The 15681-nt window shown below is 49.5% G+C and overlaps 1 protein-coding gene across 1 annotated transcript in view; it reads left to right on the top strand.

Moving 5' to 3' along the window:
* The first annotated feature begins 2125 nt into the window (after positions 1-2125).
* The window catches only part of ZBTB41 (zinc finger and BTB domain containing 41), a 48238-nt gene continuing 34682 nt past the window's right edge, over positions 2126-15681 (top strand). The window contains exons 1-2 of the mRNA XM_077277377.1: positions 2126-3484; positions 3568-3775. Coding sequence (XP_077133492.1) covers positions 2461-3484; positions 3568-3775 — 1232 coding nt within the window. The 5' untranslated portion in view covers positions 2126-2460. The remainder of the gene's footprint in view (positions 3485-3567; positions 3776-15681) is intronic.

Raw genomic sequence — 15681 nt, 5'->3', positions numbered from 1 at the left:
CCCCAGGCAGACCCATGCAAGCAACATCCCCCCCCATTCTCCCCAGGCAGCCCCATGCAAGCAACATCCCCCCCATTCTCCCCAGGCAGCCCCATGCAAGCAACATCCCCCCCATTCTCCCCAGGCAGCCCCATGCAAGCATCACCACCCCATTCTCCCCCAGGCAGCCCCATGCAAGCATCACCACCCCATTCTCCCCCAGGCAGCCCCATGCAAGCATCACCACCCCATTCTCCCCCAGGCAGCCCCATGCAAGCATCACCACCCCATTCTCCCCCAGGCAGCCCCATGCAAGCATCACCACCCCATTCTCCCCCAGGCAGCCCCATGCAAGCATCACCACCCCATTCTCCCCCAGGCAGCCCCATGCAAGCATCACCACCCCATTCTCCCCCAGGCAGCCCCATGCAAGCATCACCACCCCATTCTCCCCCAGGCAGCCCCATGCAAGCATCACCACCCCATTCTCCCCCAGGCAGCCCCATGCAAGCATCACCACCCCATTCTCCCCCAGGCAGCCCCATGCAAGCATCACCACCCCATTCTCCCCCAGGCAGCCCCATGCAAGCATCACCACCCCATTCTCCCCCAGGCAGCCCCATGCAAGCATCACCACCCCATTCTCCCCCAGGCAGCCCCATGCAAGCATCACCACCCCATTCTCCCCCAGGCAGCCCCATGCAAGCATCACCACCCCATTCTCCCCCAGGCAGCCCCATGCAAGCATCACCACCCCATTCTCCCCCAGGCAGCCCCATGCAAGCATCACCACCCCATTCTCCCCCAGGCAGCCCCATGCAAGCATCACCACCCCATTCTCCCCCAGGCAGCCCCATGCAAGCATCACCACCCCATTCTCCCCCAGGCAGCCCCATGCAAGCATCACCACCCCATTCTCCCCCAGGCAGCCCCATGCAAGCATCACCACCCCATTCTCCCCCAGGCAGCCCCATGCAAGCATCACCACCCCATTCTCCCCCAGGCAGCCCCATGCAAGCATCACCACCCCATTCTCCCCCAGGCAGCCCCATGCAAGCATCACCACCCCATTCTCCCCCAGGCAGCCCCATGCAAGCATCACCACCCCATTCTCCCCCAGGCAGCCCCATGCAAGCATCACCACCCCATTCTCCCCCAGGCAGCCCCATGCAAGCATCACCACCCCATTCTCCCCCAGGCAGCCCCATGCAAGCATCACCACCCCATTCTCCCCCAGGCAGCCCCATGCAAGCATCACCACCCCATTCTCCCCCAGGCAGCCCCATGCAAGCATCACCACCCCATTCTCCCCCAGGCAGCCCCATGCAAGCATCACCACCCCATTCTCCCCCAGGCAGCCCCATGCAAGCATCACCACCCCATTCTCCCCCAGGCAGCCCCATGCAAGCATCACCACCCCATTCTCCCCAGCAGCCCCATGCAAGCAACACCACCACCCCATTCTCCCCAGCAGCCCCATGCAAGCAACACCACCCCATTCTCCCCAGGCAGTCCCATGCAAGCATCACCACCACCCCATTCTCCCTAGCAGCCCTATGCAAGCAACACCATCCCATACTCCCCCAGGCAGACCCATGCAAGCATCACCCCATTCTCTCCAGGCAGCCCCATGCAAGCATCACCACCCCATTCTCCCCAGCAGCCCCATGCAAGCAACACCACCCCATTCTCACCAGGCAGACCCATGCAAGCAACATCACCCCATTCTCTACAGGCAGACCCATGCAAGCATCACCACCCCCCCATGCAAGCATCACCACCCCATTCTCTCCAGGCAGACCCATGCAAGCAACATCACCCCATTCTCCCCAGGCAGACTCCCACTTACCTGATCTATGACTTTGGAGAATGACCCCCATAATACCCCAAATCTTGCACAAAAATCCTCGAAATCCAGCCATGACACACAGCCTCCTCCTGTCTGCTCTGCTCTATGGAGGAAGAGGCAAATCCTGCACAAAACACTCCAAAACCAAATCCTGCACGAAATCCCGCCATGATATCCACAGCTTCCTCGTGTGTGCCCTGTCTGTTCTATGGAGGAAGAGGCACCGCCCCTTCCGGTCACATGGGCAGAGGTCCTTTAGCCGACTTGGATTTAGCTTCTACCTAGCTCCTATGGTGCAGGCTGAGCGGAAGTGACGTTCCCGGATGTGTTCCCCCTGCAGTCCGCCTGTCTGTGCGGAGTTCTCGGCTGCAGTCCGGTCCGGGGGTCGCTGGCTCTGTAGTGTGGGGGGAGGCGGCCATGTGATGCGCGGACGGTGACAGCGGACGTGTCTGCTGGGGCTATGTACCGGGCACACTGCGTCCTGGGCGCTGCCGGCAATGACCCCCCACCTGAGCCCGTGCTCTGCCCCCGTGTGATGCGCTGATTACAGCTGACAGGGGCCTTTTTAAGGATTTTAGATGTCTCTTTTAACCATTTGCTGCCTGTATAACTTTTAATATTTTTTTTAAACAATGAAGAAAAAGAGAAGATTTGGTCCAAAAACTGTTTCTCCACTAGAAGTGAGTGAGCCGGAGGCGTCCGCTGCCATGGCCGGTGTCCCGGCTGATCCGACCAATGGTGCCGGCGATCCGCAGCCCCCCGATCAGAGGAAGCTCCTGAGCTCGCACCACTATAACCGGAACCTCCTGAGGTACCTGAACGACGACCGCCAGCGGCAGGGGTCCTTCTGCGACCTGCTGGTGGTGGTGGAGGGAGAGGAGTTCCCGGTGCACAGGGTGGTGGTGGCGGTGGGCAGCAGTTACTTCCACGCCTGCCTGAGTAAGACCCCCGGCACCGAGGTGCTGACCTTAGAACACGTCACCAGTGCTGTTTTCCAACATTTACTTAACTTTTTGTACACGTCTGAGTTTTCGGTTCTGGAGAAGGAGATCAGCGCGGTGCTGGAGGCCGCAAAGTTTCTGGATATCATAGATGCCGTCACCTTGTTGGCTCCTGAGGACGAGCGTTTGTCTCCGGTCACACCAGGCAATAGGCTGGAGAACTGCCATACGTGTCCCCAGTGCCAACGCAACTTCTGCTATAAGAAAACACTGGAAAATCACATGGACCGAGCCCACCCGTTTAACAAAACGGACGATGTGAAGGACCCAGACCCCTCCACCAGGAAGTCCACCCGTCAGAGAAAGTGTCCAGCCAAGTTTGAAGATCAAGAGGATGGAGAAAGTGACTGTTCCTCAAGTAGTGACTCCTATAAAAGCAGTAAGGGTGCATCTGATTTGGAGGATTCTAGCAGCGAGGGGAACGATGAGGGCAATGGAGTGGAGGGAGGGGACCAGTCTGTGCAAGAAGAAAATGGGGAGGAGGTATCGGAAGTTAGTCATGGACCAAGTGAGGATCTGGACAGACTTGAAGAAAGGAACGACAGTCCTGGTGCTCTTGGAATCTTTCCTGATGGACTGGCTCCTATCATGTTAGAGAAAAGCAGCAAAAAGAACTTACAGTGTCCAAAGTGTGAGAAAGTGTTTGATCGAGTAGGTATGTAGTGTTTCTTACATGTCAGGAGGGGGGAGGATTGCAGGAGAGCATGGTGGTCTTCAGACTTGTCATTTACTCCCCAGGGAAATATGAAAGTCATACACGAGTCCACACGGGAGAAAAGCCCTTTGAGTGCGACATCTGCAACATGAGATACTCTACCAAATCCAACCTGACCGTCCACCGGAAGAGGCACAGTGGTGAGACTGAGCTGCCCAGGAAGGACCACAAGTGTCCATTTTGTAGCAAGCTTCATGCAAGTAGGAAGACGCTCGTAAAACATGTCAAGAGGTGAGCGACGTGTCTGATTAGTGTCACGTCCATTTCCTGAGCTGATTGTTTCTATGGGATGGTAAAGCAAAAGAGTAATGGCTTGTTCACATAAAACTTTATTATGTTGGAAAAATCTGATGCAGAACAACACAGATCTCCTAAAGGGTTTCTCCACAAATAGTTTTAATAAACATTTTAATGAATCGATCTTGGAATAACAATAATTTCCACAATTTGAAGTGTTTAAAATGTCCCAGTGCTGAGATAATCTTATAAATGTACCCCTGCTGTGTACTGTGTAATGGCTGTGTCTGACTGTACAGGGACATGGTCTGATCTTACCACAGCTCCTGGGCAGGGGAGGAAGCCAAACACAATAAAGTAAAACATTGCTTAACCCCTTAATCCCATTGGACGTACTATCCTGTAAAGGTGACCTGGGACTTAATTCCCAGTGACGGGATAGTACGTCCAGCGCGATCAGCTGCGCTCACGGAAGCGTGACCGATCGAGGCCGGGTGTCAGCTGACTATCGCAGCTGACATCCGGCACTATGTGCCAGGAGTGGTCACGGACCGCCCCTGGCACATTAACCCCCGGCACACTGCGATCAAACATGATCGCAGCGTTCCGGGGGCATAGGGAAGCATCGCACAGGGAGAGGGCTCCCTGCGTGCTTCCCTGAGACCCTCGGAGCAGCGCGATGTGATCGCATTGCTCCGAGGGTCTCCTATCTCCTCCCTGCAGGCTCCGGATCCAAAATGGCCGCGGGGCTGCATCCGGGTCCTGCAGGGAGGTGGCTTACCAGCGCCTGCTCAGAGTAAGCGCTGGTAAGCCTGCAGCCCTGCATGTCCGATCGCTGATCTGACACAGTGCTGTGCAAAGTGTCGGATCAGCGATCTGACCTTATAACATGATGCCCCCCCGGGGCAATGTTATAAAGTAAAAAAAAAAATATTTAGATGTGTAAAAAAATATATATATATATTGTTCCCATAAATACATTTCTTTATCTAAATAAAAAAACAAAACAATAAAAGCACATATTCAGTATCGCCGCGTCCGTAACGACCCGACCTATAAAACTGCCCCACTATTTAACCCCTTTCAGTGAACACTGTAAAAAAAAAATGAGGCAAAAAACAACGCTTGATTATCATACCGCCGAACAAAAAGTGGAATAGCACGCGATCAAAAAGACGGATATAAATAACCATGGTACCTCTGACAACGTCATCTTGTCCCGCAAAAAACGAGCCGCCATACAGCGTCATCAGTGAAAAAATAAAAAAGTTACAGTCTTCAGAATAAAGCGATGCAAAAATAATTTTTTCTATAAAATGGTTTTTATCGTATAAAAGCGCCAAAACATAAAAAAATTATATAAATGAGGTATCGCTGTAATCATACTGACCCACAGAATAAAACTGCTTTATCAATTTTACCAACCGTGGAATGGTATAAACGCCCCCCCCCCCCCCCCCCCCCAAAAGAAATTCATGAATAGCTGTTTTTTGGTCATACTGCCTCACAAAAATCGGAATAAAAAGCGATCAAAAAATGTCACGTGCCCGTAAATGTTACCAATAAAAACTTCAACTCGTCCCGCAAAAAACAAGACCTCACATGACTCTGTGGACCAAAATATGGAAAAATTATAGCTCTCAAAATGTAGTAATGCAAAAAATTTTTTTTTGCAATAAAAAGCGTCTTTTAGTGTGTGACGGCTGCCAATCATAAAAATCCTCTAAAAAACCCGCTATAAAAGTAAATCAAACCCCCCTTCATCACCCCCTTAGTTAGGGAAAAATAAAAAAATTAAAAAATGTATTTATTTCCATTTTCCCATTAGGGTTAGGGCTAGGGTTAGGGTTTGGATTACATTTACGGTTGGGATTAGGGTTAGGGGTGTGTCAGGGTTAGGCTTATGGTTGGGATTAGGGTTAGCGGTGTGTTTGGATTAGGGTTTCAGTTAGAATTGGGGGTTTCCACTGTTTAGGCACATCAGGGCTCTCCAAACTCGACATGGCATCCGATCTCAATTCCAGCCAATTCTGCGTTGAAGAAGTAAAACAGTCCTCCTTCCCTTCCGAGCTCTCCCGTGTGCCCAAACAGGGGTTTACCCCAACATATGGATATCAGTGTACTCAGGACAAATTAGACAACAACTTCTGGGGTCCAATTTCTCTTGTTAAAGTTTTTACCCTTGGGAAAATAAAAATTTGGGGGGCTAAAAAAACATTTTTGTAGGAAAAAAAGGATTTTTTATTTTCACGGCTCTGTGTTATAAACTGTAGTGAAATAGTTAGGGGTTCAAAGTTCTCACAACACATCTAGATAAGTTCCTTGGGGGGTCTAGGTTCCAATATGGGGTCACTTGTGGGGGGTTTCTACTGTTTAGGTACATCAGGGGCTCTGCAAATGCAACGTGACACCTGCACACCAATCTATCTGTATTCCAAATGGCGCTCCTTCCCTTCCGAGCTCTGCCATGCGCCCAAACGGTGGTTCCCCCCCAGATATGGGGTATTAGCGTACTCAGGACAAATTGCACAACAACTTTTGGGGTCCAATTTCTCCTGTTACCCTTGGGAAAATACAACACTGGGGGCTAAATATAATTTTTGTGGAAAAAAAAAAAGAATTTTTATTTTCATGGCTCTGCGTCATAAACTGTAGTGAAACACTTGGGGGTTCAAAGCTCTCACAACACATCTAGATAAGATCCTTAGGGGGTCTACTTTCCAAAATGGTGTCACTTGTGGGGGGTTTCAATGTTTAGGCACATCAGGGGCTCTCCAAACGCAACATGGCGTCCCATCGCAATTCCATCCAGTTTTGCATTGAAAAGTCAAACGGAGCTCCTTCCCTTCCGAGCTCTGCCATGCACCCAGGGCCGTATTTGCCACTAGGCATCCGAGGGCACGTGCCTAGGGCGGGGACGATGCAGGGGGCGGCACCAGAGCAAGGGTTTTTTTTTATAAAGTCCGGCGGGGTCACCTTAATTCGCCCGCCCGCCCGCGAGTCCGTGCCCCGACATCATACAGTATGAGTGAGTCATCATACATAATCACCTAGGTAGCTCCAGCGATGCCTGGTCTGGTCTCAGCGTCGGCCGACGCAGCACCCTCGTCCTGTGTGAGCGGTCAGGTGGTACCGCTCATTAAGGTCATGAATACGCGCATATTCATGACCTTAATGAGCGGTACCACCTGACCGCTCACACAGGACGAGGGTGCTGCGTCGGGACAGAGGTGGAGAGGATTCCGTTCCGCGCGGTGTGGAAAAGGACAAAGGTAGGTGAGTATGATGACAGCCAGGGTGGGAGGACGGCGGGGGGAGGATGAAGGAGGGATCGTGGACGGGGAGCAGCCGAGCCATACAAGATGGGAGCGCGGAGCTGCGGGGAGCCGATGAAGATGAGCCATGCATGGAGCCTGGGGGCGGCTGCCAGGGGGGAGAGATGACGAGCCATGCAAGATGGGAGCCGGCGATGAGCCACGCGTACAGGGGGGTATGGGAGATGAGCCAGAGCCACCCATGCATATAGGGAGGGGGAGATGAGCCAGGCATACAGGAGGGGGGGAGAGATGAGCCATGCATACGGGGGGGGAGCCGATGAGCCATGCATACAGGATGGGAGGGGGGTGGTCCATTATACAGTATGCGTGGAGCATCATATGTGGCCATTATACAGTATGGAGCATCATGTGTTGCTGCCTTTATACAGTATGGAGCATCATGTGTGGCCATTATACAGTATGGAGCATCATATGTGGCCTTTATACAGTATTGAGCATCATGTGTGGCTGTTATACAGTATTGAGCATCATGTGTGGCCGCCCATTATACAGTATGGAGCATCATATGTGGCCATGATACAGTATGGAGCATCATGTGTGGCCATTATACAGTATGGAGCATCATATGTGGCTATTATATAGTATTGAGCATCATGTGTGGCTGTTATACAGTATTGAGCATCATGTGTGGCCGCCCATTATACAGTATAGAGCATCATGTAGTGCTATTATACAGTATGGAGCATCATGTGTGGCTATTATACAGTATGGAGCATCATATGTGGCCATTATACAGTATGGAGCATCATGTGTGGCCATTATACAGTATGGAGCACTGTGTGGCCATATTTTTTTTTGGTTATAATTATTGTATATGAAACAGTGTGATCAGCAGTGCTAAATGGGTGTGGTTGGGACTTGGATATGGGTGTGACTAGTTGTGAAATGGGTGTGGTCAGTGGCTTGGCCTAAAATTTGCCACGGCACACTACGTGCGCCGCAAACTTTATGCCTCTTTCCCTTCTTCAAAAGTTGGGAGGTATGATACCGCATTTGCCAGATCACAGCAAGTGCCGCAAATCCCATAGGGAATGAATGAGGCCGAACGCAGTGTTGCTGTAAGTGATCCGTTACGCGGCAGATGTGGAAAAACTGCCGGATCTGCTGCAAAAGGCGACTTTCACATCAGCGATTCTTGCCAAAGTCACTGCCGATAGTGTCATACTCACCAAAGAGGGAGGCAGCACTAAAAGTGCCTAGGGCAGCAGAAACTCTAAATACGGCCCTGCATGCACCCAAACAGTGGTTTACCCCCCACATATAGGGTATCAGCTGTAATGCCGCTGGGTTTATACCTTGTTTCTTCGGCGTTACTCTGCATATCTCTGCTTTAACCCTTGCTCCTCTCCCCCTAATGTGCTGGGATACTGTTGTCTGTTACCTGTATGGACGCTGTTCAGTTCCCTGCCACCGTTGCATAGCTGTACATGTGCTGTGATGTCTTTGCTCTGCTGCATGGCCACTCGCATGTGCGGTCCCTGGCTGCCGCTGTGGAAGCTAGCCACGGCTTGCGAGGTCCTCTGCAGCTGGTGCATGACTTTCCACGTGTGTCCAGGCTAGCAGTCGCTGCCAGGTGCCCTAAGCCACAGTTCCTGTGCTGACTGTGCTGTAATGGTTTCTGTTTGTGCTTAGGGTGCGCGCGGCCACCCCTACCCTGCTTTTATTAGGGTTTGAGTGTGCACCTGTGTTGCTTCCTCAGCCTATTGCTGAGGAGCAGCTCCTATATACTGTAAACTCCCTCTTTCCTGTTGGGCGTTGCCAGAGTATTGCATTGTGTTTCTGTGTCTTGCCTAGTGAGTTAGGTATCCAGCTCCTGTTCTGTCTACAGTATGTTCTAAGAGAGCTGATACCTGTCTACCGCCTGTTCTGGGGGCAGAGTACCCAGATCCCGCCTACTCTGGGTAGATGCGTTTGTATCTTGTTTTTCCGCCTGTTCTGGGGGCAGAATACCCAGACCCGCCTATCCTGGAGGCTGCATATCCAGTCTGTTTGTGTTTTCCGCCTGTTCTGGGGGCAGAGTACCCAGATCCGCCTGTCCTGGAGGCTGCATATCCAGTACCTGATCCTGTCTGAACTGTGTCCTTTGTATTATGTTCCTGAAGTCCTTTTGTGTCTTACACACTGTACTCCGTGACTATACTCCTGGGGCTCATCTTTTAAAGATGGAGTCAGGAGTTCCTACTGTGCTCTTACTATGCTGTGCTCAGCCTGCTATGCGGTGCTAACCCCGTCTGGCCCAGGTCCAGTACAGCGGTTCTTGCACCATCACGCTTGAGTTCCTTCCTAGGTCCGATGCCCGGAGCCTGACGGCTGTAGCTTGGAACCTGAAGATCACCGCTACCTGGTCCTGTGCCATCTGAGTCCCAGCCTGTGTCCGATGTCCTGATGCCCTGGGCTGCCACGCCAGTGTCCCAGCCGATTACCTGGGCTGCCATGCCAGTGTCCCAGATGTCTATCCTGTGTCCGATGACCTGATGTCCTGCTTATATCCTGATGTCCTTCCTGTGTCCGATATCCTGATGCCCTGGGCTGCCACGCCAGTGTCCCAGCCGATGACCTGGGCTGTCACGCCAGTGTCCCAGATGTTTTGCCTGTGTCCTGATGTCCTGCCTGTATCCTGATGTCCTTCCTGTGTCCTGATAGCCTGAGGTCCACCCTGTGACGACGTCCTTCTGGGATCGGTGTCTGATGTTCTCCTGCTGAGCCTGTGCTACGCCTGAGGCCTGAGAGAGAGGCCATTCTAGTAAGCCCGTGCCAGATGACCCTGGACAGCATCAACCCGTGATGACTCCTGCCATTGTTTGACGTCTGTCCAATGTGTCCTGCCTGTGTCCTGATGTCCTGCCTGTATCCTGATGTCCTGAGGTCCACCCTGTGACAACGTCCTTCCGGGATCAGTGTCTGATGTTCTCCTGCTGAGCCTGAGCTACGCCAGAGGCCTGAGAGAGAGAGGCCATCCTAGTACTCCCGTGCCAGATGACCCTGGACTGCATCAACCCGTGATGACTCCTGCCATCGTCTGACGTCTGTCCAAGGTGTCCAGCCTGTGTCCTGATTACCTCTGATGTCCGGTCTGTGTCCTGATGTCTAGCCTGTGACTCGATATTCCACCGGTTCCCCTGGGTCCACCCAGTAATGACGTCCTTCCGGGATCGGTGTCTGATGTTCTCCTGCTGAGCCTGTGATACGCCTGAGGCCTGAGAGAGAGACCGTTCTAGTATGCCCGTGCAAGATGATCCTGGACTACATCAACCCGTGATGACTCCTGCCATCGTCTGACATCTTAGACGTGTACACTTCCTAGACTTGTGGAATCGGGATCCTGACATCATTATGTTTTGTTATGTACTGTGCTTTCATTTAAGCAAACTTTGTTTCTTCATACCTGAAGTTGTGCAGTGTAATCTAGTTCTGCCTATCGACATCTTGTTCACATGTTCAGCTGCCACAGACCCTGCTCGCTGCTCTTCCCTAGTCTGTGTAGGTCCAGGTTACTCTATGTGGTCCAGTGGGTCCACATTGCGTTCCTTTTTGGGACGCTCGTCCACGCCGTCCAGGTCAGGCGACGTGGAGGCGTCGGCTCGGCCGTGTCTGCGGTCGTAGCCGTAACATCAGCGTACTCAGGACAAATTGCACAACAACTTTTGGGGTACAATTTCTTCTGGTACCCTTGGGAAAATAAAAAATTGGGGGCGAAAAGTTCATTTTTGTGAAAAAATATTATATTTTACTTTTACGGCTCTACATTATAAACTTCTGTGAAGCACTTGGTGGGTCAAAGTGCTCACCACACATCTAGATAAGTTCCTTAGGGGGTCTGCTTTCCAAAATGGTGTCACTTGTGGGGGGTTTCAATGTTTAGGCACATCAGTGGCTCTCCAAACGCAACATGGCGTCCCATCTCAATTCCAGCCAATTTTGCATTGAAAAGTCAAATGGCGCTCCTTCCCTTCCGAGCTCTGCCATGCGCCCAAACAGTGGTTTACCCCCACATATGGGGTATCTGGGTACTCAGGACAAATTGTACAACAACCTTTGGGGTCCATTTTCTCCTGTTACCCTTGGTAAAATAAAACAAATTGGAGCTGAAGTAAATTTTTTGTGAAAAAAAAATTAAATGTTCATTTTTTTTTTTTTTAAACATTCCAAAAATTCCTGTGAAACACCTGAAGGGTTAATAAACTTCTTGAATGTGGTTTTGAGCACCTGGAGGGGTGCAGTTCTTAGAATGGTGTCACACTTGGTTATTTTCTATCATATAGAACCCTCAAAATGACTTCAAATGTGATGTGGTCCCTAAAAAAAAAATGGTGTTGTAAAAATGAGAAATTGCTGGTCAACTTTTAACCCTTATAACTCCCTAACAAAAAAAAATTTGTTTCCAAAATTGTGCTGATGTAAAGTAGACATGTGGGAAATGTTACTTATTAAGTATTTTGTTACAGGAAAGAAATATATCTTGGTACCGTGTTAGCCAGTAGATAGAAAAATAATTTGCTACCATCTTTTCAGTTAGCCGTTAAAAGGTATCAACCACTGAGGACTCTCAATTCTAAATATTTTTAAGTATTTTGTGTGACATATGCCCATGTGATTTAAGGGCATAAAAATTAAAAGTTGGAAAATTGCGAAATTTTCGCCAAATTTCGTTTTTTTTCACAAATAAATGCAGGTAATATCAAAGAAATTTTACCACTATCGTGAAGTACAATATATGTCTCGAGAAAACAGTGTCAGAATCACCAGGATCCGTTGAAGCGTTCCAGAGTTATAACCTCATAAAGGGACAGTGGTCAGAATTGTAAAAATTGGCCTGGTCATTAACATGCAAACCACCCTCGGGGCTTAAGGGGTTAAAAACAGGCAAGGAAATGTTTTACCTCGCAGAATCAGCTGTGATCCCGTGCTGTCCTGTCTGTATCCTCTTTCGCTTCCTCTTCTGCCCAGGAGCTGTGGTATGATTAGACCATGTTCCTGCACGGTCAGACACAGCCATTACACAGTAGGGGACATTTATAAGATTATCTCAGGACAGTAACATTTTTTTTTTTAACGCGTCCAATTTTGGAAATTATTATTCCAAAATCTACGGATTAAAATATACTTTGATCGTGGGAAAACCCCTTTTTTAAGGGGTTGTCCTTTCCTAAACTACATGTCTGCTGTCACTCTGTGATTGCAGTCTCGTGAATTCTCACATTGCACGCACTGCGCACTTTGAGGATTCTCCAGTGTCAACAAAAAGGGCGCAACTGCAAATATACAATTTGAATACAAGTGATCACATGCTGAGTCGATTGTATCCGGCTTTGAGTATACATATCGCATACTTCGGTCACATGCCCATTGCTCCCGGCGCCGACATTGGAGAATCCTCAGAGTGCTCAGTGCATGTGATCTGAGGATTCATGAGTCTGCAGTCACATTGAGACATTTTGCTGCACGTTCTGCTGAAACGAGTTACAGTTCTCCATTGAACTTTATGAGCACCAACTGTCATGTCTTAACTCCATATTGGGAAAATCCATCTTGAGTGAAGACACATTTTTACATTACCGAGATAGGAGTTGGCTAAGATTTTATATAGACGTGAAGCAATAGGTGGGAGGTGCTCTCTCCTCCCCAATACAGAGAATCTTATCAGCAGCATTTGTCATCTTCTATGGTCCTATTTGGGAGGCTCTCCTGTGATTTCCGTATGGTGTAAGAAATCAATTTAAAAAGGGTATTCTTCACTGATTGCTAGAGATGAGGACCTATGTCCCCTGTTTTCCACTAATAGAGATGGGCGGGCACCTGGATGTTTGGGTTCGGCCGAACAGTTACAAAAAGTTTGAGTACCAGAACAGGACACGAACCTGGATCCCATTCACTTGAATGGGGGGCATGAACATCCAGTGTTTGCCACGCTGTCATGCAGGCAAACATCACTTCTGATCGGCGGTAAAATCATCACCGCCGGTTAGACAACCGCGGTTCCCACTCACAGCTGTGGTCGGCGGTATAAAGTTTACCTCCGGTCACTGGTGTCCGCTGATGGGACTACTGCTTCCATCACCCGACACCTGTTGCTGCTAATAACAGTGAGAGCAAGAGTGGCTGATGGGAGTATTCGTCATCCGGCGCCTGATCTGTAAATAAAAAAAAACCAAAACAAACAGCGTGGGTTCCCCTGTATTTTTGATAACCAGCCAGGCAAAACTCACAGGTGGGGGCTGCAATCCTCAACTTCAGTAAGGCTGCTTATCAAAAATAGAGGGGTCCCCACACCGTATTTTGTTAAATTATTAAATAAAAAAAAAAAGAGCCTTGGGGTCCCCCTCATTTCTAACAACCAGCTAAGCTAAAACAGATAGCTGGGGGCTGGTATTCTCAGGCTGGTAAGGCGCCATGAAGGGGCTCTCCCAGCCTAAAAATAGCAGCCCAGAAAAGGCGCATCTATTAAGATGCACCAATTCTGGCGCTTTGCCCGGCTCTTCCCACTTGCCCTGTAGAGGTGGCAAGTGGGGTTCATATTTGTGGGGTTAAATCACCTTTATATTGTCAGGTGACATCAAGCCCACAGCTTAGTAATGGAGAAGCGTCTATAAGAGACCTATCCATTACTAATCCTATAGTTACATGGTAAATAAAGACACAGCCAGAGTAAAGTCCTTTATTTGAAATAAAATTAAACACACTTTTACTTTTTTATTTAAAAATAGCAAACACAGTTATACTTGCCTAATGCCTAATTCCACTGAATCCCTCGTCTCCTGTAATAAACCAAAAATAAAAAACAACAATATCCCTCACCTCTCCGTCGTTCGGTCCCACACCGTAATCCATGCCCCAGTATTAATTGTTTTCAACCTGGACGGTACCAAGATGTGACCGTCCAGGCTGAGAACCACCGGTGAATGAGCTGCTGCGAGCACAGCATCAGTTACCAGCGGTGACGTCATCAAGGTTACCTCCGGTCACTGAGGCTGCGTCTGAGCCGGGCTGCGCTGCGATGAACTCGTTGAGATCGCCGTTAGCACCGCAGTGAAATTCTCCCAGTGTACTGTGGTGAACTCGCCTCTGCATCATGAGATTTTTGCCTGGCTGGTTATCAAAAGTACAGGGGAAACAACTCAATTTGCTTTTTAATTATTTATTTACAGTGCAGACATCGGTTGATCAATACTCCCATCAGCCAACACCTGCTCTTGCTGTTATTAGTGGCAGCAGGCGTTGGCTAATGGTAGCAGTAGTCCCATCAGCTGACACCAATGACAGGAGGTAAACTTTATACTTCCTATCACAGTTGCGCTCTCATAGTATTATTTGAGAGCATAGGACCCGCGACTGACCGGTGGTGATGATTTTATCGCCGATCAGAAGCAGTGTTTGCCGCTGTCATACACATAACAGCACGACAAAGACCCAGTTTTTGGTGGGCCGAACCGGAACAGTAACACGGACTTCCTGGTGAAGTCTGTGTTCGGTGTCAGTGCCTGAACAGTAGATGTTCGGTATGGATGACGAACTTTACTGTTCGTGTTCGACCATCTATCCAGTAGTCGTACAGTAGCCAGGGGGTCATTAAATGATGTGTAGTCCCGTATGGTCTATGGACAGAGAGCTGAGGTTTGTGTGCGGCTATCTTCATTGATACCATACAGTTGGACTGGAGTCACAGGGACATGTGTGATTGACGCGCCAATGGATACACTGTAAATAGTTGCGATTAATAAGCCCTAGCAGAAATGTATTGGTGTTAATGGTATGTGGTTCTATAGAGCCTTTATTTCAGGAGGCAAGGATCCAAACAGTCACTAATGTAACTTTTGCTCTCATATTCATGACCCAAGATCACCACTAAGGCTACTTTCACACTTCCATCTTCCAAATCTGCACAGGATCAGTCAAGACGTTGAAATGACGGATCCTGTGCAGATTGTGGAAAACGTGTGCACTGGGCCCGTCTTTCTGAGCACCTGTTGTGTATGTGTCTTCGCAGCGGTTTTCTGCTGCGAAAACGCATACACAACACAAACCAGGTAAAAAAAAATAAAAAATCGCAGTATCCTCACCTACCGGCATTTCCGCGCAGCGATGCTCCCGGCAGCTAGCGTTCCTAGTAATACATTGCGAAATCTCGCGAGATTTTGCAGTGTATTACTAGGAAGTAACGCTAGCTGCCGGGAACATCGGTGACGCTGCACGGGAACGCCGGTAGGTGAGAATATTGGAATTTTTTTTATTTTTTTAAAATTATTTTTTAAATTATATCTTGTTACTATTGATGCTGCATAGGCAGCATCAATAGTAGAAAGAGAGAGAGCGAGAGAGAATTTCCCTGACGGGAAATTCTTCCACGCATGCTCAGTTTGAAAAGACTGGACCCATCCCTGGATTCCTGCTTTTCACAGTCAGCGACGCATCCTGCGCCCATAGGCTTCCATTGTAGCCAGTGACGGGCAGCGCAGGATGCGTCGCTGACCGATTTTCCGACGTGCAGAAAAAACGTTCCTCTGAACGTTTTCTCTGCCTGACGGACCGCTTTTTTTTGCAGGATCCAGTGCACGAAGGATGAAA

The sequence above is a fragment of the Ranitomeya variabilis genome, chromosome 8 (genome assembly GCF_051348905.1).
Source record: "Ranitomeya variabilis isolate aRanVar5 chromosome 8, aRanVar5.hap1, whole genome shotgun sequence".
Classification (NCBI taxonomy): Eukaryota; Metazoa; Chordata; class Amphibia; order Anura; family Dendrobatidae; genus Ranitomeya; species Ranitomeya variabilis.
This window is presented reverse-complemented; position numbering and strand designations above follow the sequence as displayed.